Source organism: Cricetulus griseus, chromosome 2 (assembly GCF_003668045.3).
Source record: "Cricetulus griseus strain 17A/GY chromosome 2, alternate assembly CriGri-PICRH-1.0, whole genome shotgun sequence".
In the NCBI taxonomy this organism is placed as follows: Eukaryota; Metazoa; Chordata; class Mammalia; order Rodentia; family Cricetidae; genus Cricetulus; species Cricetulus griseus.
In genome coordinates this window covers 417,632,407-417,660,179 of record NC_048595.1, presented here as the reverse complement: position 1 = coordinate 417,660,179, position 27,773 = coordinate 417,632,407, and the positions used below count along the sequence as shown (strand labels likewise).

Here is a 27,773-nt window from a genome sequence, read left to right as displayed (position 1 = left end):
CATTGTGATCCCAGTGGAAGCCATTGTACCTTGCAGCTGGTAACTCCAGTCCTGGGAACTTAACCTAGAGAGATAACCCTACATGAGAGATAGCCCTACAAATGCACAAAGATCTCTATTTCCATACTGACAAAACAATGAGAAAAAAACTAGCAAAATCTAATGGGTAGCCTCTAGGTTAAAAACTGACTGATAAATTTGCATCATGCAATCATAAAACAACACACTAGCAGAGGATAACCTTCTGAAGACACATCAGAAAGAAAGTGAAGGACAAACGAAATCCCCAGTTCCTTCTGTGGCACCAGTCCCACCAGCCAAAACCCTGACATTCTTTTGAAACATTTAATACGATCCTCCAGCTCTGCCTGCTTTTATTCCATTTCCTGAAGAAGCCATACCTCTGCAGTTGCTGTTTGTAAAGTAACTCCTTCCACAGCTATTTCAATACCATCTCCCCCCAAGGAAGATCCATCTGATTGTCCCAACTTAATGTCCCATCATGTTCTTCTTTACACAGCATACATATGTATGGTGTGTGTGTGTGTGTGTGTGTGTGTGTGTGTGTGTGTGTGTATCTTATTTGCCTCTCTACACACAACAGAACCTAAGCTTCACTAGAGCAAGGACCAGACAACCATGTTCCCTTCCATATCCTGGCATACTTGGCAAGTAAGTCACAGATGTTAATTTGAATGGCAAATAAGGATATAAAAGAACATGCTGTAAATAAAAAGCACAAAAATTATACAAAGAGCGATTCAAGAAGTGAATATTAATTACAGTGTTATAATCATTTTAATGGACCAAAGTCATGCCAAAGCACAGAGGCTGAGAGGCAGGACTAGCAATGCATGGGGACAGTGGCGGTGACAGGGAATTAGAAGCTCTGCTTGCTGCTGATCGCCTACATCAGCTCCCTTCCCAAATTTGTTCTTAAAAAAGAAAAAAACAAAAACAAAAAAACCAATGTATTCAAAATGTTTTAAAACAATATCTAAGATGTGGGGGCTTGAGGGAAAAGGCTTATGAGGTGAGCATAGATCTCAACTCATAACAATATTTATGAGGGGGGAATTTAAGGGAAAAAAAGGAAAGATGAAAGTCCCAAAACACTGTACCAAACTTCCTGAAGTAATAGTGTGGTAGAGAGCTGGAAATATCTAGAAAACACAGCTAAATAAAGAAACCCAAACAGGTCCACACATGTGGTCTTTATGGAAGGAATTAAAACATGTATTGCACAATATAGGAGCTAAAATGCTGTTTTTCCATACCTGACCAGAGTCTCCAGTGCAATATTCAGTGATATCACAGCTGTTTACGGCATCCCGACATTCATACCCCCGGGACTGAAACTACAGATCAAAACCCAACATTAGAAGGTGTTAACTGGTTTTTTTTTTTCTTTTTTTTAAGCTGCCATTCTTACATTCACCAACAGTCCTGTGCTTTCTCCTAATCACCACCCACCTACCTCACAATTTGGTAAAATCACTGCTGGTTAGAAATGGGGCTCCGATGCTCACCCTACAGGGAAGAGGAGTTATCAACAGGCACCTCGTGGAGACTGAAAACCCCACTGTCTCCATGTATTAAGGTGAGAAGACAATATGATGAAAATTATGTAAAGAGACATTAGTTTAGCTTAACACAAAGGAACAAAACACTGTCATTACACATTTAAGATTTCTCTGAAGGACTGTTACATATACCAAACCATCACTAGTCTGTTCATTAGCTTGAGTATTAATCTTGCTTTAGATAAATACACACAACAAAATTACAATGGAGTCATATAAATCACCTTCAGTGGTGTCCGTGACTGCCTATGATAAACAAAACATTTTGTTTGTCTGGCAAAGGACAGGTAAATATGAAGTCTCAATTAGCCTCAAGCAATTTATCATTTGGAAGGCAATGTGAAGCAATCACAAACTGAGCTGAAATCTTCTAGAATATCATGATGTAGAACCTCCCTTGGTGTTGAAAAGAGTAGTAAAAATCACATAATTTTTATAGTTATTCGAAATGTCATGGATCTGACATGAAAAAAAAAGATATTAAAAGGACTTTTCAAAAGTAACTAGCAGTCACTATAGATGGAAGACTACACACACACACACACACACACACACACACACACACACACACACACACTTGTGAACATATGTAAGTACTTCCTCATCTGGATTTCTTGACTTTACAAAAGATTCAAAAAGCCAAATGGGAGATATAAGCACTAGTGTTTAAACTGTGAGTCTAAAACAAATTAGAATAAGTTCTGAAAAACAAATGTTGCAAGTAGGTCATATTATTTAACGAAAGCCAACTGCATTGTTCCTCTCTATCTGACGATTTAATCTGCTCATCTGTGTTAACAGGGCAACTTGTTTAGTTTGGAAGATGTACAGGTATATACTCTAGAGGAAGCATGGGAAGGTAGGACGGTGGAGAGGGAACAACAGAAAAGAAGCCAGCTATTACCCACGGAAGTTGGCTAGAATTACTCATCTACAATATCACTGAGTTAACATGCATAAATTTGTATCAAGTCATTCAAAAGCGCAACAGACATATTGAGATGTTTGGCTAGTTTGTCAATGAAGGCGAAGAAAGATGAAACTTTCAGGGGACTCACAAGACACGAAGTGTTGTTGCAGCAGGGGCCATCACTGCAGTGGGCCCCATTGGAGAGAGAGCATTTCTTACAGCAAACTCCATAGCATTCCTAGAGAAAAAAACACGGTGAGTAAACCAGAGATATGACACTGTCCATTAAGCATTCCCTCCATGGGTAGCTTATGCATCAGATAACAAGACTTCCATAAACAGTACACTAACAAATTAGGAAGGAATCAATCACTTTAAATGATGACAGACCCCAGCCACATTTCTCAGCAGACTGATCTCCCACAAGTATGATTATTCATTAGCAGGCACCCTCCCACACACACATACACATACACCTCTGTAACTCTACCATGTTCTTAATACCCCGTTTAGTTTTATAAAGGAAAAAATAACACAGAGCATGAGAAAATGTTCATGATACTGTAGAAGGTGCCTGGGATGAATATGAGCCCTGAATTAACTTTTTAAAGGTCGGGAATTTGATTAGAACCATCCATTAGGCTTTTCAGACAAGGCTATAATGACAACATGACTAATTCTTATGTGTCTGAGCTGGGATAACGAAGCATTGATCATAGCAATCAGGAAACAAAGAAAGGAATAAGGTAGTGACCCCATGATGAATGATAGCATGGCTGCTCACTACTGTCATTCTTGTTAACTTGCAGGATGAAGTGCACTAAGAGTGGAGACTGTCTCTTATACCTACCACATGGAAACCACAATCACATTCCTCCCCGGCCTCTACATATCCATTTCCACATTCTGTGGGCTCAAACAGCTGAAAGAGATCGGAGAATGCAAAGAGAAACATTTGAGTATCACAGAAAATTCACACACCAACCTGGCTATATACACAGCCATGTCACCCGTTGTCACACGATTCTTCTGTGATTTACTATTATTTTATACTTCTTTGTATTTATGTGTATGTGTGTGACTATGTAAATGTATGCACACAAGCATGTGCAGAGTAGCCACGGAAGAGCCTTGGGTCCTTTGAAGCTGCAGTTACAAAAGGTTGTGGGCTGCACAGCATTGTGCAGAGAACCAAACTCCGGCCTTCTGAAAGGGCAGCAAGTTTTCTTAACTGCTGAGCTATCCTTCCAGCCCCCTGATTTATTGCCATGGCATCTTATATATTGTGTCTGTGTGGGAAATACTATTCACTTATTAATAACACTCTTAAAAACACGTTAGAAAAGGAGGAGGATCTCTGGGGATTTCCTCAGTGGGGTCCCGAGAGAAAACCTTAAGCATTAGAGTGACTTTTTATGGAGATAAGCCGTCAAGAGAAATAGATCGCTTTCCATGTTTTCTAATGGAACTAAAATGTCTTACTAATAAGAGTCATAGATATCTAATTTGCTGACTTGACTGAAGGCAGCCAAGAAGACATCAAAGTTTCCAGAAAGATAAATATGCTTAGTCAAACCCAAATGTGAGATATACAGCCAAGGAAATGTCAATAATCTTAGAACAATGTTGCCAGAGATTCAAATCCATCGCACTCATTGGAAAGATATTGGCATTGTCTGGCACAGAGTCCCACCATTGCATTTCTTGGATAACCTGTGATCAGAAAGAAAATTAATCCAATAACTTGGAAATGTCAATAAATTAATTATGTTCAAATACTCAATCTCTTAATACCCAATTTAGTTTCGTAAAGAAAAAAATTAATATAGAGATATGTGAATGAATACACAGACATCTCTCATCTATTGCTTCAGTCATAACAGAGGCAAGTTTCTAGAATATCTTCTCCACACCAGCACCCCACCACCCCCGTGATGCCAAGAACTTGTTTCTGGATAAAAATATTGTAGAGCAATTGTTGAGAAAGTTGATTACTTATGACAAATATGTCTGTTTCCCACTGCAACAGGATTTCTCTGGGTATGATTACCACTTCTGGGGGTGTGTTGTGGGAGATGGAACAGCACTTCCCAACACAAATGTTCAAATCCACGAACAAGAGAGGTAGAGCCTGCCCCCAGCAGCCACACGCATTGTGGGCAACAGTTACCTTCCACTGAGTCTACCCAAGAAAGACCGGGTGCTACTAGTACCAAGCAGGAACTATTATAAAAAGCAAGGAAACTTTTCTGCCAAGCTGGATGGGGGTCAATAATGCTAATCTCCGTGCTACTTTAATTAGCAGGCAGGAGAGAATAGAAAGAGCAGGGGCAGCTAAAAGATAACCAACACTTGGTACCAGGCTTCCCATCCTTTCTTTCCTTCTTGGGTTACTTCCCTTCCTGAGATGGGCCCCCATCTCAAACCAGATGGAAATCACAGCAATTGGGAAGATTCGTAACGCACAGAAAATATGCATACAAACTGAAAATAACAAGCAACACATGCCTGTGCATATATTCACTGACTAAGAACACTAGGGAGAAAAAAATAGTTCTTTGACATATACATATAAACTATCCCACTGGAAGTCACAGGGCCTTCTTTTTTTTTTAATCATTGTAACTTGTAGTTTAAAAAGAGAAATTATCCTTCTGAAATTGAATATGTAAACACAGTTCTTTTTTGTGAAATTCCCAAGTTACTGGGATAATTTTCTTCCTGCTCACAGTAATCTGAGAAATGCAATGATGGATCTGTGTGTATATCCTAGAAACCTTAACCTCCCGAGACAAGCTAGTGTTGTTTCCTCAAGCACGGTGCTTACAATTAACTGGCAGCTGCAAGGCAAGGTAACACTAACCATGCACTGTGTCATTCAAACCCGGCAGCAGTTCACATTAGTTCTTTATTACAGATCTCACTCATTTCAAATGCCTTGAAACCTTCTGGCAGAAACTGTGCCTGGAGGTCACTGCCGGGAAAGACCATTGGTCTATTTTAATGGTGCAGAGTCACTTTAAAAGTCTCAATTCTTTTCCCAGGATTTATAGAGCTTTTGTTTTACTGAGATTTTACAGGGATGTCAGATCTCCGACTTCCATTCTGACCCCAGCTTTAGTACTCAGCTGTGGATATGGAATAAATTAGTCTGTCTGTTGTTTGCCTTAGTCACCATTTTTTTTAAAGAAAAGGTCAACATGATATTGCCACTCTTTATATTTGTAGAGTATTGAATATTTTCTATACAAATGAACTCTATCTGACTCATGAGATATATTCTAAAGGAAAAGTGAATTCTTTCCATGTTCAGATTCCAATATCGTCAGCTAATAGTGTCAATACTGTCTTTTCAACTGCTGGCCAGCTTCATTTCCAAACATGCTCCTATAAAAACAAGGGGCCTTATGCAAAGGCTTAAGCCTGTCATTTTGAGAATTCTGTCTTTGCTGAACTTTAGCAAAGTATAATGACTGGCCATGGTCAATGTCAAGGGGACTGGAGCATATCTTACAATCAAACAATTTCATGCTTCCATAGCAAGACATAAATATTTACATCATGAGACTGAATGAAGATTTTCAACATTTAGGAGAGTTACTGTCAAATGTGTTTTCTGAAAACTCCTAAAAACCTCTTCTGCAAATGTGTAGGCTTTTTTTTTTTTTTTTTTTGTTCATGGCTAAGGAATTACAATGTTGTTTACACACACTCCTATGAAATGCCAATGACAACTTGGGCTGCCAGGGGAAGGAGACTATGTAGTAGAAATACTTGTGGTGTTTATGTAATCTGTAAATGTTAGGCCAAAGCCATTTATGGGGGGAGAGGGCTTGGATGACATCAGCAATGCTTCCTTCTTGGGAGCAGATCACCCCAGAAAGTCAGAGTTGGAGGGTAGACAAGGCTCTCAAGAGAGAGGGAAATTAAATCTTCAGAAAGAATGTCAGGGTTAAATGAGATTGTTGTGATGGGGAATGTCCTTCTATATGCTGTGAATATATATGCCTCTTATTGGTTGATGAATAAAGCTATTTTGGCCAATGGACAGGCAGGATTTAGCCAGGTGGGAAATCCAAACAGGGACAGAGAAACATAGTAGGTGAAGTCACAGAGATGTCATGTAGCTGCTGGGAAGGTAGGACGCCTGGGCATTCTCTGGTAAGCCAAGACCATGTGGAGATACACAGATTAATAGAAATGGGTTAATAATTAAGAGACAGCTAGCCAATAAGAAGCTTGAGCAATAGGCCAAACAGTTTGTAATTAATATAAACCTCTGTGTGTTTATTTGGGACTAAATGGCTGTGGGACTCAGCAGGATAGAAACTTCCGTCAACACTGTTGGCTAAGAATGGATTCAAGTAAAAAAGTTCTTTTCACTGGGCGTTGGTGGCACACGCCTTTTATCCCAGCACTCGGGAGGCAGAGGCAGGCAGAGCTCTGTGAGTTCCAGGCCAGCCTGGTCTCCAGAGTGAGTGCTAGGATAGGCTTCAAAGCTACACAGAGAAACCCTGTCTCAAAAAAAACAAAAGACAGAGAGAGAGAGAGAGAGAGAGAGAGAGAGAGAGAGAGAGAGAGAGAGAGTTCTTTTCATTCTAATCCCTTATCTCTTAGCAGTAAAAAAATGCTAACAAAACTTAGGGGGAATCTTCACATTGGGGAACTGGGGGTCTACAATAAGCACTGAACACTGATCCCCAATTTGATCTTTCACTCAGTCTTCAGCATGCAGAGGCTTTCTATCACTAAACATCTTTCCATGGTGGATATAGTGCTCCTACCTGTCATTCTAGCATCTGGGAAGCCTGGGAAGGTAGATTGCTTGTAACAATTATTAAATTGCCTGTAACAATATATTGTGTGGCAAGAGACCCACTTTCTGAGAGAATTCTCTGACGTCTGGCACATTATTACTGCAAAGCTTTGGGGAAAATAATTTCACTTCCTAAATGACTCACCTTTGTTGGCCTGTTGAAAAGGCAGGCCCCGCCACCCCTCTGTAAAAAGTCCCTGTACTCGGAGATGCTGCACTTTGAGAACTTTCGGGAGTGTGATACCCTTGAGAAACAAAGAAGCAAGTATGTAAACAATTTGACAAAAGCAACCACAAGAGAAGAAGATTAAAAGCCACTGAATGTCCACTCTGGATGTAGATGAATCTGTACAAATATTGACAGGACATGTGGACCCAAGTGGCTATGTTTATGGGATGGAGTATGTAAAAGAAAGAAAAAGAAAAACCATCACAGAACTAGGGGTTTGGTTACTTCCCAGCTACCAACCTCCTGAAATCTGTCTTGAAACACAACTTGAAAGGATTGCCATAAAACCTTAAATCAAAGCTAGGTTTTAAAGTTTGATTATTTTTCATTTACTATGTCTCCATAATGGTAATCTTTTTTTTTATTCTGTTCTGAATAAAAAGGTTTCACCAGCCTACTAGACCTTGTATTTTGGAAGAGGGAGTCAGGAAGGTTGATTTATTAAAGACAATGTTACTCAGGCTTCAACAGTCCAAATTTTAAGTAAATGAATAAACCCTGAAGAATACGGTGGATCATACATGCATATGTTATCAGTGTGTATGCCCACAGCAAAAAAGAATTAAGGCATGCTCCCATGAGCAATGGCTCTTTATTCTTCATTTCAAATACAATTATTGAGCAATATTCATGATTTAGCATGAATAAAAAATGAACCTCTCTGTGATTTATTCAATCAAATTAAGACCCCTATGTCAATACACAGGGGAATAGCATACACACATCAAGGTTAAGCTAAATCATACACGATGGTTCCTTGGGACTGTCTGCAATAGTGCCCGATGTGAGAGTCTATCCTAGGATATAATTCAATAGTTTATGTATTCTGCTATATGAGGGTACTTGTAGAATTAAAACTCACCTCTATTGACAGTGATGTCCTACAAGAAGTATATCAAATATACTCCTTTTGGAGAAAATGTACATTAACTTCAAATAGTTTATTACATCTTATGAGTATTCAATCCAAAACTCATTTAGAAATTGACAGCTTAAAAGAAAACAATATTGCCATATAAAACCAACATTATGAATGGTACTGTTCTCTATGTCAGCTATTAAGCCTGTGTCATCATACAGGACTCAACTATGGAGCACAAGTATTGTGGCTGGGGAGGACAAGCACTTGAACTCTATGTCAAGGAATATGTTCTGAAGTCACAGAGATAAAAGCTAGCTGCACAAACCTTCTCTTCTCCAGGGTCAGCTGGAAGAAGAAGGAAGGGGCCCTGTGGAAGGATATAGTACCTTTACTAACCAGTGCAGAACAAAGGTAGGACCAGAAATTGGAAGATGCAAGTGTTTGGTCTATGCAAAGATAGTAAGAGACACCTCTCCCTACCAATACAAGTGGTCTACAGTTTAGAAGGCCTAGTGTCAGTCGCCTGCACAGGGCAGGTGTCCTGTAGAAATAGCATTGATTCCAGGGCTCGTTAGACCGGGTGCTAACAGCTGGTCCCATTATGTAAGTGCCCACCAAGGAAAGATAGGTGAATTAATGTTGATTGTCTACCACATGGCAACTCTCTTGTTTAGGCATTATAACTCTGAATTAAAAAAAAAAAAAAAGCTCTGTTGACTCTATAAACAGTATACTACAAATTTATTACCATAAACATGTATTTATAAGTTCCTAAAAATGTAAATGGATGACTGAATTGATTTTTACTGACTGCTTCAGATAGACCATCTGCTTTTATTCTAAGTATATTAAAAGATTAATGCCTCCCCTAACTGCAGATGCTTTTAGTCATGTGACTCCTGTAAGGGTTAATAAACGTGGCTAATACATTTCACTTCTCTCCCCAACCTTAAATTAAAAATTAAAATATAAAGTGAATTAGCACTGTCAGTTTTAAAATATCAGACAATTAATTATTGAATTTATACTAAGTGCTTAGCCTAAAAGACCAGTACCTGAGAGACCGTGTCTCTAATGATTATATATGCAGCAATTTTTGAAATTTGAGAGTAATGCAGACTCACCCTGTTTCCTCCATGATGCAGCCGCCCCAGGACTCTATGCATTCACATTCTAGCCCAATGAAACAGCAAGAGCAACAAAGGGAGGGAGGAAAACAAAGTCACAGCTTCAATTTGCACCAGCTCCTGCAAAAATTCCTCAAAACCACTTTATGCCAAAGAAACACAGTGCCAAGTCTCCCCTATTTCCTTTAAATCAATGGTTCCTTATGCCTGGAGTATAGGTTGCTTCCTAAGAAAAAAACTTGGGCCTCTCTTCATTTTTGTAATTCAGACACCTCAATTAGAGTCATAAAATCCAATATCAGAAGTACCATGGGCTAGAAACAAAAGGCTGCATTCTAGTCTACCACTAGGGAATAGAGAAGCCACTCAGCTCTTTTTCTTTTTCTTTTTGGTGGAGGGGGGAGGTAGGGTCTGGAGTTGGGTGGAAGCTGCTTCTAAGATGAAAGTTGTGTCTCTCTGCCTATCTTCCAGAGTGGTTCTAGGGATGACACAGATGGCAACCCTGAATGATCTGTAAGAATACAGCACAATGTCACCAAAGTCCATCAGACACAGAGCTGTTAAAGAAAGGAATTCAATTTGCTGGAGTCACTGCTGGGATCAGCCAGAGACTTGGAGAACAATCTCACCCTGGGCTACTATACCATTCAATCCAGAAACATCTCTCAACTGACCCCAGTACTGGCCTCCAGGGTTTTCAACTAAGTTATTAAGCCTGGTGATTCTCCTTCCTGATTCTGAGCTTTCTGAAACTTTTATGTGGAGTAGTCACTTCCGGTGAGAAAGCAAACTTTCTGAGCAAGTAAAGAAAGTTTGTAGAGACTTGCAAAATGCAGCAGGTGTTGCCGTGACTGTGTGCTTGGTCATTAATGTACCCATAAAGGGAATCAAGCCTGTGGATACAAGATGCTATTCCGCTTCCCCACAGTACTATATATTAATCACACAGAGGACAGCATGAAAGATAATGCATTTTGCTTTTCTTCTCTGGGAAGATCTCAGTGGGAAAAGAGCTTTTTACTCCTAGCTCTCACGATTATAATAAGAAGATGGGGACTTTAGCTTATTTTCTCATTAAATGAACAATGGGTGAGCATGCCACTCTCTTTCTCCACAAGGTCCTATTGTGATGTTTTGCTTTCTACCACAAAAATGTATCAAAATTACATTTGACTACCATGATAGCACAAAGGGGACTATAATTTAAGTTGGACTTTATCCTGCTTTTAAAAGAAATGAGATACAGACATTAGCCTGATTTTAAAAGAAATTAGGTATTTCCATGAGCTTCTAAATCTCTGCTGGTCCCTTAGTACTTGGACTACTAGCTAAACTGATTCTTTCCTTCCTTTCTTCTCTCATCTTATCAGTGAAAATATTGATCAAATAAAGTGACATTAACAGTCACTTGTCTTACTTTGGTTGCTGCATTGGTCAGGGGCCAGGGATGAACTCCCTCTTGAACCAAGCTCTGTACCAGAGGGCCACTGTCCTCCTCCTACCCATCCCAAGTTTAAAAGGCCAGAGGCAGGCTTCTCCAGCAAGGAGAAGCAGGGGTCTAGCCCTTCAGGATGTGACTGTGTGAGCAAGGGTCACGAGCACTTAAATATGAGCTCCTTGTCTTTTCTAGAGCTCAGCTCCTTCCAAGTCTACTGTATCTTTGAGAAACCTTTCCATGGAGCTATAGCTGCCATGTTGTGTCTCTGCTCAAATGGTTAAGACTTAGAGAAGTGTATTAATCACCATCACCCCACCTTGTCTCAACAATCTCGATGTAAGAAAGAATATATGAGCTTATGGATTTTGAAAGAGAAATGTCTCCCGCCTAAATAGCCTAATAATTATCTCAAGCTGCTCAAGATTTTTTTAAGGAATGAGATAGCACTATAATAAAACTACGATGACTGAGGAATAAAAGATTCTCAATGACTGGACATGCATTACACAGACAGAAGGATACATGAACTCGAGTAAGGTCAGTGTACATACTTGGCTTCCTACTAGAAGGTTCCCACTGGATTCCAAGGTTTTGAGCCAGGCTCTGCGATAACACTTGTGCCACTGCCATTGGAAGACCATACTGGTTTTCAGAGTTGAAAGTGGGTGGGAAACATTTGAGAGGATGCACAGAGACAGTTATTATTCCTTAATTGTTAGCACTGTCATTTCACGTCCCTAAGCAGAGCTTTACAACATCTAAAGGTGGTTTATGCTCGTTCATCATTTCTCCCTTGAGACGGTGCCACTAGAAGCATGGAGAACATGAGGTTTGCACGTGGAAACAGAAAATACAAGTCACCAAGGCTGTGCTCCAACTCAGTGTGGACTAAGAATAAACTCAACACAATGCAAATATGTCAAGAAAGGTTGCCAGCTGAACAACTGGGGTTACCTGGTAAGACATTCACCAGTGTTGGCCAGGATTTTGATATAATTGACTAGGCTTTGGGGTGCTTCTTTCAACTAAGAGTTTTTATACTAAAGGTACCCAAACAATGGTTCTATGAAAACATTTGTTTTAATTCATGTCAAACTTAAGTAGAAAATGTAAACATGAAAATTTATATAGAGAGACAAACTATAATCTATAAATTTTTATTTAAATGAGTTAATTCTAATATATGCACAAAAACACTAAAACCTAAAAAAAAAAAAGGCATAGGAAAAAGTAAGATCAAGTTTATGAAAAGCTTAACATCTCAACTATATAGGCCTAAAGAAATCTCTGAGTCAATTTTCAGGTAATGTTTACACTTTGCAAAACTACCATGATGATATCCAAAGCCATCACTATGAACTTAAAGGAGGGCTTTGGGCCCTGTTTACTGATCTGTCATTCATGCTACATCCTCAATGTCATCATCTAAAAAATTCATTGTTATACACTGGGCCTTAATAAAGAAAGATATCAGTTGCAAAGACAGAGTACTAGTTAAAGAAAGCATGAAATTTACCTCATTTACACCGACCCCTCTGATGCGAGAACACACACCTCCAAAGTAACTAAGACTGCTTCTCTTATAATGGAATGTCACACGCCTTAGGGAAACAAAAGACTGTTAGAAAACACCACATAAACACTCCCCAAACATAAGTATCTTCCCACACCTTACAGCCTGAAAACCATCCTCAACTGGAAGTAAACTCTTTTTAAGTATGTTTCATAAAGGTGAAGATGAGAAGGAAGAAAGGAAAGTGCTGCTTGGTTTAATGGCAGGACAGAACCATGTGTGAAAACAGTTTTACCACGAGAGGGAAAGAGGAAGATGGAAGAGAAATATAGCCCTCTTCCTTAGTGACAGAAACATAACTGCATTCAATGGTCCATCTAAAAAGACATTTTCTAGACTTCCTACAGCTAGGTGTGGTCACGTGAATGTGATCTAGCACATTCTGTGAACTGGATGCACACGGGCTCAGGATACCTGCCCTACAGACATTGACTTTACAGAAGGCGCACCCCCTTGCCCTTCTCCCAGCCTGGCATTCTCGCTGCCTGCAATGATGGCAACAGTACCAGCAGCTTCTTGGATTGTGATCTGAACTTAAGGATGGAAGCTCTGCGCTCCCACAGTAGAGCTGGTGGCCATGGAACCACAGCATCCCAGCCCTGGAATTCTACCTTTATGAACAGAGAAGGGGATCAACAGCAACTTTGTAGAAGTCACTGCTCCCTGATATGTAACATAACTGAGAGAGTAAGGACATAAAGATAAATGCCCAAACTGCAATAAGAGCCAGAAGGGGCACATACGAGATGAGATGGACCGCATCGGCATGCTGCTTGATACGCTGCCGGTACTTGGAGAATTCATACAGCATCTGCACAGGGTTGATGGTGATGTCAATTTGATCCTTCTCGGTCCAGGTCTCTACAGCCACCAGGACAACCCTGGTATTGAGCTGTTCCTTGTAAATCTGAGGGTATACAACAGGACAGGTGCAGGAGGAAAACACTGGGTCAAACATGCACAATCAGTGAGTCAATCAGCGGAGGGGAGGAAGGGGAGGTGAGAGAACATGGGGTCAGAATTAGCTAATCATACACAATATGCTTTTCCTTTCTTTTTTTCCAAGAGCCAAAACAAAGAGGAAAAATCACACACAAGTCAATACTCCTTGCTCTCCTAAAGACTGATCCCACCCCACCTCAGCATCTTCAGTTGCCTGGCATCTTACGAGAGGGATGTGGGGATGACAAGACTCTCAAGTCAAGACCTGCTCTGACAATGGGGTTCAGCAAAATAACCTTTCCAAATCCCAGAGGAGGCAACAAGCCGGAGCCTGACATAGTGACTCTAAGTGTAATGTAACCTGCAGGGTTAGGACAGCTCATCAAGCGGTACAGCTGCCTTGCCACACAACATAACAACTCTCAGAGTGAATCACAGATCTGAGGCCAAGAAAGGGGATCAAAACAGATTTGCGTCACCAATCTTATCCTCACTGCAGAGTGGCATCACTCATAGACAGCTTGTTATTCTTCTGTTCTCTCTACTTTGGGCCAAATAAATAACTCACAGAATTAAGCAACTCCAATGAGAGCTGCCATGTTGTCTTACTTTTACACTAAGAAAACAAATGAACAGTCTTTGATGACATTGAATAAAGAAATTATCATCAAATTGAGGCTATAATGGCTTGCACAAAGATGAGTTAAGTGTAATATATTTTTGCAATGAACAATCAGCTTCGGAACTTTATAAATTTAACACAAACTAAAAATTAAATTTTGCAAAGTATGAGTCTATTCAATCATGCAAAAATTACTAACACAGAGATGCTGCCTAATAAATAGCTTCTGCATGAGAAAAGATGTATTTAAGATTCTCTTTTCCATATCCATCTATGGCTTTCCTCTGAGCAGATTGACAAGAGCTGAAATTAAAGAAAAGTAATAAGGCAGATGTAAACTGGCTCTCAGGGGCTCAACCTTAATTTTATATTACAGATTCTATGCACATCAACTCATATTACAATTTTGTCAGCTGTGCCTATGAGGCACATAACATATGCTAGGTGCACAAAATATGTTATGAATATTTACATGATGGGTGGTTTGGGGCTGTTTAAAAGGCAGATCCTCAGAGTGAGGAGCATTTAGATGCTTGGCAATTTATAAAAAGGATTTTTTTTTCACAGTTAAGAGGGACCATACAATAAATACAAGATAAAAATACATTTAGCCTAACAAAGTAGCACTTCACGGCAGAATACATAAATTAATTTATGTGAGTCAAATTGAATTATTTATTGGAACATAATGTAAGAAATTCAGCTCTGTGGGGTTCTTACCAATGCAGGAAACAAGAAGAAAATCTAACCGATCATTCTTTGGAACTTATGAAGTGACAGGAGGGAAAAGCAAGTCAATAGTGGGAGATATGGGGGTCAGACCTCCTTTGAAGGAAGTAGACATTTCATTGTTTCAAATTATTTTATGTGGCAATGGCATCCAATTCTATCACTTAGAATACTAGAAATTAAGTCTGAAACATTCCACTGCGGGAGAACTAAGATAACAAATACATGGCCTTGAAATTTTCATCTATCTAAATCTTCTAAACACACGCTGCCTCAATCCATTAGGACTACTCGACTTGCGAAAAATATTTAGGAAAAGCTCAAGTAGTTATTAATAAAGTCTCATTTGCAAAGGATAATTTCCAGCTTCACAGTCTTCCTCCATCGCTCTTTATCCCCCACGGACTCCAGTAATAACAGAGGCAATGCTATACAATTACTGTGGGTTAATAAAAATTTCTTACTGTTTAAGGAGGTGGCAATGCTGGTTACTCTGATTTGCTCATTAGATACCATACACATGTATCAAATTATCACACTGCACCCCACAGATATGAAGAATTAAAATGATAATTAATGAAAGTCAATAAGCTTAAAAGAAAGAAACAATGCTGAAGTGTCTTGGGAATTCTGAGAATTCTAAAGCCCAGAATACATTTTTACAAAGCTCACCACCCAACAGTTTCTTCACCAGGATATGAATATGAATATGTTTGGATATGTATGTGAATACATTTATTTCGTCCAAGAAATTACAAACATAATCCGTGAATAGAGAGAAAGAGACATAAGCCATGCTTTTTGGGATTAATGAAAAGGAGTTTCAAGAAAACCAGGCTACTTACAGAATCTACAAGGTTGACCACAGACTTTGCGAAGTTATTGGTATGCGCGTGAGAAGAGCGGTGCTTCTTATACTGGAGGGAGAGAAGATGACTAGTCACCACCAAGTCTTAATTGACACTAAAAGCCAAATTTTCAGAGAAGCAGAAACCTCTGAGAGATACTAGAAATGCAGCTCAAAAGGTTAGAAATTGGTTTGTGCCACACTGGAAATAGTGTTGCATTTTTTTTTCTACAGTCCAAACCCAGGCAGCAAAACTGTAAAACACTCAAGATATCCCAGGGCCTGAGGGAGCCTACAGAAGTATGTATGGAAATTCTGTCCCTAGAAGTCAACTTTTAATTCAGTCTTAACAGCTACCTATTCAGTTCTTTTACTTTCATAAAAATGAATCTTTACCATTTACAAAGGGCTTAGACCAAAACCCAGTCTCAGTCGGACAACTTTTTCACTTTCAACTCAAGGCCATGCACAGGTCAAGACCATTTCTCTTCATGTAGCTCTTCAGATATTGTCCACCAGAGTGAAGCATTTGTCTTGCATTTAGTAAATTCCTCCTGAGGATGGCGCTCCTACAGCAAGCCTTTATTCTTAATGATCAAAGCCAACAAGGATCCAGAAAGTCAAAGGAAGTATGCCAAACAATAATGGCTCTTTCCATATGTCAATACGTATGCCTGGCATAGTGATGCACACCTATAATCCCAGCATCTGTGAGACTGGGGTACGACCATCCCTTAAGTACAAGAGCTCAAGAACTGTTTGCACACAATAACAAGGCCCTGCCTCAAGAACAGAGCAAAACATCTATGGGCATTTGTTTGAGTTTGGGGGAGGCTTTGTTTTGTTTGTAGTACAGGAGATACAGCCCAAGATTTCATACTCTACTGTTTAGAGCAAATGTTCTAAATGGCACTCCACCTCCCCACTAAAGGGCCCTATTTTTATCAAGGAGTAGCACACTTTACTCAACATATGGTGAAGAGGAGGACATTTGAAAGCTCAAGTCTCCTTGAGCTGCCCCATGGGGCTATTGTTACTTTTACAACCACGAGAAAAAAGAAAAATATGCTTTAAACTAAGTCTTTGAAATTTGTCTTCAATTATAGTTATTAAATCAATTGTACCTTTCAGAAAGATTAAGAATATTTAATGCATAATAAAAATTGTAATCTTTTGTTCTCATATAATCTTTACATACTTCCCAAAGACCCTACCTCTGAATACCATGACCATGTGAATTTGGGAACTGTTCCTAACACATGAATTTCAAATGGCACATTTGGGACCAGTCCAGGAATTCTAAACTGTGATTTAGAGGAACCAAATGAGAGCTGCCTATTCAGTATCAAAGCAAAGATGCCAAGTTCACAGTTCCCTGAGTATGGAAATTGGAGGTCTAGAGCTCTAAAGTAGGGCTCAGAGATCCAAAGATGTGATCCTAACCAAAGACCTGAAACTGGAAGCTGTCAGGGAGACAGCATGCAACAGAGCCCTGAGCCAACTTAAGAGGCTAGGGATGGGGAGTGGGTACATACATAATCTGAAGAGTCGGATATTAAATAGAGTGAACAACAGAGAGAGAATTACTGTCTTAGAAACCAGAAGAGAAGAAAGCTGTTCAAAAAAAGAAGGAAGGAAGGAAGGAAGGAAGGAAGGAAGGAAGGAAGGAAGGAAGGAAGGAAGGAAGGAAGGAAGGAAGAATGAGGCTGGGGAGGGTGACAGTGTACTCGCTAGATTCCCAGCCCCACAGAGAAAACACTTGTCTCATTGCCTTGAAACTCCATTTACTTAGGCACTGACTCACACTTTCTATGAGAAACTGTGTTTCTCCTACAACAAATATTCATTCCTTACAACTCTATGAAGTGAGATTTATTATCCCCCAATAACTTATCTGGGATCATGGGGCTGAAAAAAATTGTCTTATTCTGGACTAGAAGATGAGATTAACTTGTTCAGTTAAAAATTCTTATGAAAGAGCTATAAACTATTGTTTATTATATAGCCCCAACAAGTCAGGATTACTGATGAAAATTTATAATTTGCTTGGTGCATAAAGAATACAGTGGTTTTTAAGTAAGGAAAACCAAATGAGGTTTTAATTGAAAAAATATTTGAGTCATTATCGATTTGCCCTTATTGGTTCATATTAAATAACTTGGCAGTAATGGTAGCAAAACACTGGCTTTGCCCGTGCTTTGAAATATCTCAACCAATTTTTTATTAGGCAGTTTTTAATATTTATTTTTATCTTAAGCAACTCAAAGAAATGTTTGCAGACTGTTATCAAGCTATAATTGCTCACAAATTAGGTTCCGCCAGCTAGGTACCAAGATGCTTTCTACAAATTTGAGAGATTTTTTTTTTCTTCCTAATTGAAAGCCACTGATAATTGGGCTGCTTGTTCAAAATACGATAGGTGCAATTCTTCAGGCAGCCAATATTAGAGGGAAGCTTTAATGCAAATGTGGGCAAAATGTTTCCATTTCCTGCATGAATGAGAACTAATTTGGCAAATAAAGAAAAATGTTCCAGTTCCATTTATGATAAAACTTACCTTCACATTTTCTGATCACTGAAAACCATTTCCATTTAAACCAGCAAATTGGCTTTCACTTCCTGAATAAATGAGCCCCTTAAGAAATGTGCCCTTTTGAAAACAATTAAAGCTGAACCTTATTTTCAACCCAAAGGTAAGAATTATAAAATCCCGCTGGCTCCTACAGTACAAACACGGCAAGATGGGGCTTCTCGGTGGGACGATTATGCTAAAGCCCAGCAGCAAATCTCCAGGTGTAAAAAACTGACTTATTCACTTACGCTGGCTCACTCTGGCTTGCAGCACAGAAATGCTCCGCTCTCTACTCAGGTTTGGCATCTTTGCAGCAATTATATCTTAAAACTTCATTTGATAGGAAGATTACCTCAAAGGGGGGCTTTTCTCAGCTCTTGTGAGGGTTCTTAAAAATAAATAACCATTTGGGACAATGAGAGAACAGAATGCAACCTGGTCTTAAAGCAAAGGAAATATTTAGTGCTATTAGTCCAAAGTAATATAACCATTCAAAAATCAAGTTGTTTGTTTGTTTTCATTTTTAAAATACATTCCTCCCAAATTCATCATTTCAATACCATGCCCTATTCTCATGCAATATGAATTTTTGTAATGCAATGAAAACCCAAACTTTCTTGATTTAAAAGCTCAGATTTCTTTTTTAATTAAAATATGTGGGCTGGTGAAGATGACTCCGTTGGTAAGAGCGCTTGCCTGGCAAGCCTGACTACAGTTCAATCCTCTGAGCACACATTTTAAAAAGAGCCAGACCTGATGGCAGGCATCTGTAATCCCAGCACCCCAAGGGTAAGGCTGGGAGTGGAGATGGAATTGCTAGTTAGCCTGGAGCACTGCATGCCAGAGACAAGCTGGAAGGAAAACACTGGTCCCTAAAAGCTGACCTCTGACCTCTGACCTCCACACCATGCATACCTACAACCACGCACATCATACACACACACACACACACACAATAATAAATGTTTAAAATCAATTAAAAGATATGATGCCCCAAGTAACATGATCAGTTTTATAACAAACATGTAGTATAAGCAATGTTTTCTCTGCAGAAAAATAATATTTTTAAGAAAGGAGCTATTGTGTTCTATGTACAACTGGGGGCACTGTGGTACTCTTATGAGCTTTCTCTCTCTCTTTCTCTCTCTCTCTCTCTCTCTCTCTCTCTCTCTCTCTCACACACACACACACACACACACACATACACATATGCACTAATAATAGGGAATAAATAAATCTTTAAAGAATTGATGTTCTCAGTTACTCATTTGGGAGGAATGCACATGCACTTTGCATGTTCAACAGTGTGGTATCTCTAAATTACAAGACTTGTTTAGTGAACATTAGGGAAAGCTGGGCTTATAAAGACATAATTTTACAGCATACAATAGCCATGAGGTTTGAAAATTAGTTGGGAAGACTCTCAGTCAGTAAAAGTGGTTCAGATGGAGATGGCCCCACCAGCAACATGCAGAAACTCATATTTAAGCCTTTCTTAAAGCAAGTCACCACCAGAACATTTGACTTTCCTTACTAGAAATTCCTTCTCCTAAGTTATGTTATATACAATTCTAACAAATTTTCCTTCTTACTGGTATATCTCGAGAAATTTTTTTAAAGACTAACAGAAAATTAAGTTGTCTACAAAAATAAAAAGAATTCCATGGGAAAAAATAATTTTAAGCACAACTAAATTAGTACTTAGTAATTAATGGCAATTAATTTAAATATCCATTAAAGTAAAAGACTCAAATAAAAAAATAAATATACAATAAACCTTTGTGATGTACAGTTTCAAGGGTTTCTCTGAGAAGACTCTGTTGAATAGAATTTCATGTGGTCACCCTGCCTGGAGAGTGGTGGGTGGATGGGATGGGGGGTAGGTTGGAGGTAGGGGAGAAGGAATGGGGGTGAGGGGAGGGAGAGGGAGAGGGGAATTACATGTGAAACAAGCCTGTTCCCTAACTTGAATTAATAATAATAATAATAATAAAAAGAGAAAAAAAAGAATTTCATTTGGCCAGTTTAGTACAAAATACAATTTTATCGTATAGTTCACTAACTTTGGTTTTCTTAAAATAAAGCAAGGACCTCATAAAAACTTAAATTTTTATTCCAATATTTTATAAGGTTTTACCCATATCTGACTTTTAAGTATTTTTTCAAAGTTCTACCTTCATGAAGACTTTCAAAAATACAATTCTACATCCATAAATTCAACTAAAATCAACTAATGAGCAATTTTTAGAATTAAACTGCATAACTATAGCAAAATAATCACTGGCTTAATGAGTTTGGAGGTGAGGCAATGGTGAGGCCAGATGCAAAAGATTAGAAAAAAAATCACTTAATCACATCCTTACCTAGCTTAAATTAACAGTCTCAGTAGCTTGAAATCAGCTATCATGGGAACAGTTAAACACTGGTCATGAGCTAATACTTTAAAAGTGTATCGAAAAATTTACCCGTACACCAGCAGCACTGGGCACGATAGCACACAGCCTAGGCCAAAAGATGCTCGGATGATGGTGATGGAAAGGCTAAGTAGAGAATGATTGTAAGGGTCTCAGATGGAGAGTGGTGCTTTCTCTCCGTATTTCTCTTAACCGTTGCCAGAATGCAATGTATTTTTCTTCCACGGGTGCAACACAAAGTTATTTATATTGTCAATATTTAGTGAAATAAAATACTGGTTTAAAACAGTCTCTTTTGATAGCTCTTTCATTGTTTGTTTATTTGCTTGCTCATTGCTAGGGATAGAACCCAGAGCCTCATACACACACACATACACACACACACACACACACACACACACACACACACAGAACAAAGGCATAGAATAAAATAATGAATCAATGACCAAGCATCTGGATGTGAAAAGCAGACACTAAGCATTTTAAACATAGACAAGTGAAAAATGTCATATTGTTAAAACTCTACCCATTATAATCTCTATTAGAGAGATAATTTGAAGCTATAAAAATTAGTTACTGTCTCTTTTTCATCTAGAAACAATGATCAGTTAGAATCACCAAAAGACTGTGTCTAAATATCTGTACTTTAGTAAGATATAAATGAGAGTTGAAAGTGAAATGCATTTCTTGTTTAATAAGCTACTGGGCATTTTTGGTGGTTTCAATGAGAATGACTCCCATAGACTTGTATATTTGAATGCTTAGTCGATAGGTGGTGGAACTGTTTGGGGGGGGGGATTAGGAAGTGTGGCCTTGTTGGAGGAGGTGTGTCACTGGGGGTAGACTTTGATGTTTTAAAAGCCAATGCCGCACCACACCTGCTTGCTGATCAAATGTGAGCTCTCAGTTACTGCTCCAGCACCCTGCCACCCTGCCTGCCTGCCTGCCTGCCTGCCTGCCTGCCTGCCTGCCTACCTGCCTGCCACACTTCCCATCTTAATGATCATGGACTCAGCCTCTGAAGCTGTAAGCAAGCCCTTGATTAAAAGCTTTCTTTTATAAGTTGCCTTGGTCATGGTGTCTCTTAACAGCCATAGAACAATGGCCAAGACAACATCAATTCTGTATTCTTACCATCTTGTGATCATTAACAATCATAAGCTCCAAATACTTCATTTCTTCAAACACACCTCGTGATGGCTAAAGAAAATAAGAAATTCATGGTTAGAATAGTGATTGACATAAAGCACCTCTATTTCTCAATAAGTAACAGATAAGCCTTGAATTTCAGAACTCTGCATAGTAAAAATACCCCAAAAAGAAGCCTCATGAGACAATTGTTCATACATGGCTATAAAGTATCGGTGAACAGACAAGAATTTAGAAAAAAACAATTTCACTATCTCTGTTCATCATAATGGGAAATAGGTCATGTTGTTCCTGTATGTTTTTCTCTATGTAAAATTAGTCTAGAGAAAAATGCATAGCATAGTAGCTAAAAATAAGTAAATTTCCCTTTCTAAGGCATTAAATGATAAAACATTATTTACTTAAAATGTCAAGGGGAATTTACTTTAAATTCATTTCATGAGAACATGAGGCATCTCTGAACTAGGAATCAGGGTGGGCAACAGGAATTAACTGAATGGAGTGGAACAGCGTGCCACTTCCAGCTACTAGCAGGAATAAAGCCTGACAGATTACATGGTAGGAATAAAGACTATTTTACTTCTCATTTACACTTATTTCTTTTCATGGTTGAAAAGTTAATAACGGTGGTTCATCTTCTTTGTGTGCAGAGTAACAGATCAGCCTGGGGTAGACCGTGGTAGAAGGAAAGCTGTATGAGCCAACTGTATCTTCAAGAGTAAGCAAAAAGTCTTAAATAAGTGAACATTAAAAACTGTATTCATGATTACCAAAACATGCTACGCAAGGAGATGATTCAAACTTGAACTAACTTTTAGATGGCTGAGGGGTCTAATTAATTTAATACAAAAAATACATTCAACTAAGTATTTTCTAAAATGTATAATTTGTTCTACAATTACTCATTAAGTTATCTAGTGAATTACCATGTAACTTATAAGCTGTAGAATTAATTCTTGGTTACATGGCATTCACCATGTAATTACTAAACAGTCCTGATCATTACAGCCTTCTAATCTACTACAAAAAGACTGTGAAAGTATTTAGTTACAACACTCCTATGCATTTATCAGTGCACAAAAGACATACAGTCTCTGGTTATGTCATTTCATGACTTTTATTTAGCCACTGGCATATCACCAATAGAGAAATAACATTCTGTAACTGTGTTCTGAAAAACTCACCTAGCTTTCAAATTTGGTATAAGAGAGTTTCTCATTTTTATTTGGAAGAAATGCAAATAAATTTTATTAAGCCAATATTTCAAAACCTAACTCTTCCTAATTTTTTAACAAAAATGTTTAATATGACATGTATAAGTCATATTATCTCTAATACTGTTGTGAATTCTCTCCTTATTGCTTGTTTGTTTGTATGGGGAGGGTGAGTACATACAGACCTAGGTTAACTACTGGAATCAATTCTCTCCTTCAGCTAGTTGGTCCCAAGGATGCAACTCTGGTTATCCAGCTTTGCCTGCTTAGCCATCTCTTCAGCCCTACTGTGCTTTTCAATAGGAAAAAAAAAATGTACTCTTCTTATCATAAGAAAAACACATTGAAAATAGAACTAAAACAACACATTTTTAAATGGCATCAGGTTTCACAGGACACTCTAATCAGTTTGGATCATTAATATCGAGAGAAGAAAAAATAAGGCTGTGCTAGAGACACTCAAAAGATGGAGGTTCTTTGTGCTGTTTCTGTCTTGAAGGGGAAAGTTTAGACAGTGTGGGAGCAGACTCCCAAGGGTAAAAGGTGAAGCCTGTAGCCCAAGGCCACACTCACATTTACTGCTCTCTTCCTTCTTCTCAGCCACTGTAATTCAGGTAGCAAAGGCCACTGGTCACTGCCATCTGTGCCTGTGTAAGAGGAAAATGAACATCAAATGGATTTAGACAGCGCTCCTCTGAGAATAGTCTTCAAATATTACATGAAGGAACAGCACCATTAATAATAAATGTCATCACAAAGCCAAAATAGCCTACAGTGAAACAGTGCATTGATTGTTCAACATTTCACACTCACAAAGACAGTTCAAAAGCTATTTTCTTCTCATCATGAAAAATGGGAGGTGTCCAAGGTTGATTAGACGGTGGTTGTTTGACCTACAGCCGTTTAACAATATTGGAAGAACTCTACTATATTTGCCCAGTGTATTTTAGAATTTAAAATGATATGTGGCATAAGATTTTGTATAAATTATGAAAGACTCTGGGCATTAGTACATAGGAATAGTATCACATGCCCCCAGGAAATCAAAAGAAGCCTTTGCCCATATTAGCATACTATAGATGCTTCAGGGGGCAGGGTGAATCGGGGAAGCAATGCAGAATGGCTGGGGAATAGCAAACAAGAAAATCCTCCTAGACCTAAAGTAATCATTCATTTACATTTGGCCACACTCAGGTTCCCAGCCCAGCTTCACACCAGAGATTAATTTGTCATCTCCTCTGAAACAACTCTCCATGCCTCAACCCACGCATGGCTCAGCTGGGACTCTCTTCCCCACCCACACTGCTGACCCCAGCTCTCAGACCAATTTCCCTTCCCAACAAGCCTGCACGACTCCAGGAGTCTGTCAAGTCACAGCCCACACCACCTATCATGGCTATTTTAATTAAAACTTACTGAGATTCTTCATCTGCTTAGAATATTGTCCTGCCAAGGTTTTCTGGATTATGTGTGGTCGGCCTGTGAGTTTCTGAAACAAAAACAATTGTAGGAAATGGGAGAGTAAGACATGAAGACACTCTATGCATCAGTGTTAGCCGACTGTTTCCTCTAGTACCCTTGCTAACTCGGGGACGTTAGCTAACCAGAGGAAAAGGATATGTCTTGTTGAATCTTTAATTTTAAATAAAACAGTGCCCTTCACCTAGCCCAATTTTAGATCAAAGCACAATTTTGTCAGTTGTTCTTAACTCTCAGCTTCTCTCAAAGCCCCAAGTGGGAAATGAATAAGAAAGGAACAGAACGTCCACCAGCATGAGAAAACGTCGGTGCTTTAATACTCCTTGAAAACGCAAATTCCGAAAAGATGAAACAGCAGTTTTCCCACCAGCTTGTAAATGATTCAAAAACTGTGACATCCACAGTCAATTACAGCTGCAAGGCAGAATGTACTCATAGAGTGCTGGTAACACAGCTTGAGAAAGAGTTTAGTAACACCCATAAGCAACCTTGAAAATACCCATATCCTTTGGACTAGAAGTGATACTCACTCTCTACATTATTAGAAGTGGGAGTAGCACTGAAAGCCGAGTGCTTCGTGGCTGCCAATCAGCACTGGTGTGTGTATTGTCCCAACAAGAAGCCCGTATGGTCTGTATTCTATCCCTGCACTAGTTTGCTTTCTGTTGCGATGATAAAACACTAACCAAAACCAACCTGAGAAGGACAGGGTTTATCCCACCTTGCTGGTTACAGTCCATCATGGAAGAAAGTGAGGGTAGGAGCTGAAGTCAGAACCTAGAAGCAGGAGCTGAAGCAGAAATAAGGAAGCAGCAGAAACCACGGAGGAATGCTGCTTACTGGCTTGCTTCCTCTGGCTTGCTCAGCTACTGTTTTGTTTTTTTGTTTTTTGTTTTTGGTTTTTTTTTTACCTACATGATTTATATATTTTATGTGCATTGGCATTTTGCCTGAATGTATGTCTGTAGATGTTGGATCCCCTAAAGGTAGAGTTATAGGCAGTTGTAAGCTGCCATGTGAATGCTAGAAATTGAACCCAGGTCCTCTGGAAGAATGGCCAGTGCTCTTAACCACTGAGCCATCTCTCCACCATCAGCTACCCTTTTTATATAGCCCAGGGATACCTATTTTATCCCACCTGTCTAGGGATAATACCACTTACAGTGGGCTTGGCCATCCTACAAAAATTACCAATTAAGACAATGTTCCACAGGCGTGCCCACAGGCCATTCTGATGGAGACAATTCTTCGGCTAAACTTGCTTCCCTAGTGTTAGGTATGTCAAGTTAACAACCAAGATCAACCCTTGCATTTCTATTTAACAAATAAAAATACTGAGATTCAGAAAGATACATTATTGGGTTAAGTTGTGCTTTGAAATGATCCAATCAATTTATTTAAAATATATATGTAAATGTCTAATTGAAAAATTTGTAAGAGTATTTGCTAAAAGATGATGCGAAATTATCTTTGAGGGTGGTATGATGATGGATAATTACTATTTAGTGAAGTGTTTATTTTGCTTTCCAAATTGTCTAACATATTACTAGATTTGGGGGCTTTTGCAATATTGATAATTGAACCCAGAGTCTCACGCATATGAGGCAAGAGAATCATGCAATCCCCAGCCTGTTTTGTTTGTTTGTTTGTTTGTTTTGGTGTTGTTTTGTTTGTTTAACTTTATTTGAGACAGGTTCTCACTAAGTTCCCCAGCCCGTCCTTGAACTGAAGTTCCTTCTGCTTCAGCCTCCTGAGTAGCTGGGATTGCAAGCATACACCACCACACTCAGCTAATACATTAGTTTTGTAATCCTAAGAATAGCTATTAAAAAGGTCCTTCTTATTACATTGATAGAAAACAATAATTAAGAATATAGCTATTTACCTCCTACTTGCAACAGAATGTGAATTCTCACTGGAACTATCCTGTCCATATTTCTGACTTACTACAAAGTATGCTAAAATTAATACTAACAATAATGTGAACATCCAGAAATTCAAATTCTATTCCAGTCAGCTCTTTATTCTGGTAACATAAAAAGACACCTGTGTAGTGAAGTTCACCTCTGAATCTGCAACACGATTTTTACGACTAATTTAAAGTTTCAAGTTCTGCTCCTTTGCCCCAACCCACAGTGAAAATAAGAACAAATCACTCTGTGAGCAAAAGGGAGGCAGTAGGAGGCAGACAGGGAACAGAAGATAGCAAGCACAGAACCATCAGCCCCAAGCAATATAATTACACTATAACGATGAAGCACAGTTCTTTAAACATTTTGATAATAAGAGTTTACATGTATATAAACCCTTTTAGCAGTTCAGCAGACACTGCAACACATTTATGAATTCACCCAGTGTGCAAAAATTGTCCCATTACAGATGTGCTGGAAATTACTCCATTTACACATTCCTAAAATGCAAAAGCTTAGAGAGCTATTTTGGACCTGTTGCTGTTTTCTTTGGGGGGTTTCTTCAATGAGGGAGGGTGAGAGAGCAGTTAATCAGAGCCAAATGTTAGGTATTTTGCTGAATGTATGACAGTTTTGCTGCAGTAGGGTTATCTGCCTGCCCAAGGAATAGGGAGAGTGTTTTACTCATCAGAATCTTAATCTGGGATAAACATTCGTCACTCTCTGGGAAGTTATAAAGTTGCTAATCAAAACCCCGTACAGACTTGTTCAAATATCACCTTGTACAAGTTAATGGCTTTTCTGTCTCAGAATTGAAAAGTTTTCCCATAGTCATATATGTGTATATGTATATGTATGTCATATACATATATGTGTGCGTGTGTGTGCACAAGTACACACACAAAAAAAATAAGTAAATAAATAAATGTTGCCTTTTATTGTCAAAAGCCTAGATGTCATTACTGGAGAGGGTGCTTTTGTTGCCCTTGCAGAGGACACAGGTTTAGTTCCCAGTGCCCACGTGGCTACTCATAACCGTCTGAACCATCTGTAACTCCACTTCCCAGGATGCTGATGCCCTCTGCTCACCTCCTCAAGCACTGTGCACTCACACACACACACATACACACACACACACACACACACACACACACACACACACACACACGCACATGCACGCACGCACGCACGCACACACGCACTCACACACACACACACAGAGAGAGAGAGAGAGAGAGAGAGAGAGAGAGAGAGAGAGAGAGAGAGAGAAGTACTCATACATATTAAATAAATAGACAAGTAGGTACGTAGCTAGGTAAGTAGCTAGATGATAGATAAATTTTAAATACCCCAATAA

The 27,773-nt window shown here is 39.0% G+C and overlaps 1 protein-coding gene across 5 annotated transcripts in view; it reads right to left on the bottom strand.

Moving 5' to 3' along the window:
* The window catches only part of Adam23 (ADAM metallopeptidase domain 23), a 155,628-nt gene that overhangs the window by 37,757 nt on the left and 90,098 nt on the right, over positions 1-27,773 (bottom strand). For all 5 annotated transcript variants that reach the window (XM_027397059.2, XM_027397056.2, XM_027397057.2 and 2 more), the window contains exons 7-18: positions 24,444-24,516; positions 23,601-23,674; positions 21,799-21,864; positions 15,677-15,748; positions 13,282-13,445; positions 12,482-12,566; positions 11,517-11,607; positions 9,525-9,573; positions 7,455-7,554; positions 3,344-3,415; positions 2,642-2,731; positions 1,278-1,358 (exon numbers count right to left, since the gene is read on the bottom strand). In XM_027397059.2, coding sequence (XP_027252860.1) covers positions 1,278-1,358; positions 2,642-2,731; positions 3,344-3,415; positions 7,455-7,554; positions 9,525-9,573; positions 11,517-11,607; positions 12,482-12,566; positions 13,282-13,445; positions 15,677-15,748; positions 21,799-21,864; positions 23,601-23,674; positions 24,444-24,516 — 1,017 coding nt within the window. The remainder of the gene's footprint in view (positions 1-1,277; positions 1,359-2,641; positions 2,732-3,343; positions 3,416-7,454; positions 7,555-9,524; positions 9,574-11,516; positions 11,608-12,481; positions 12,567-13,281; positions 13,446-15,676; positions 15,749-21,798; positions 21,865-23,600; positions 23,675-24,443; positions 24,517-27,773) is intronic.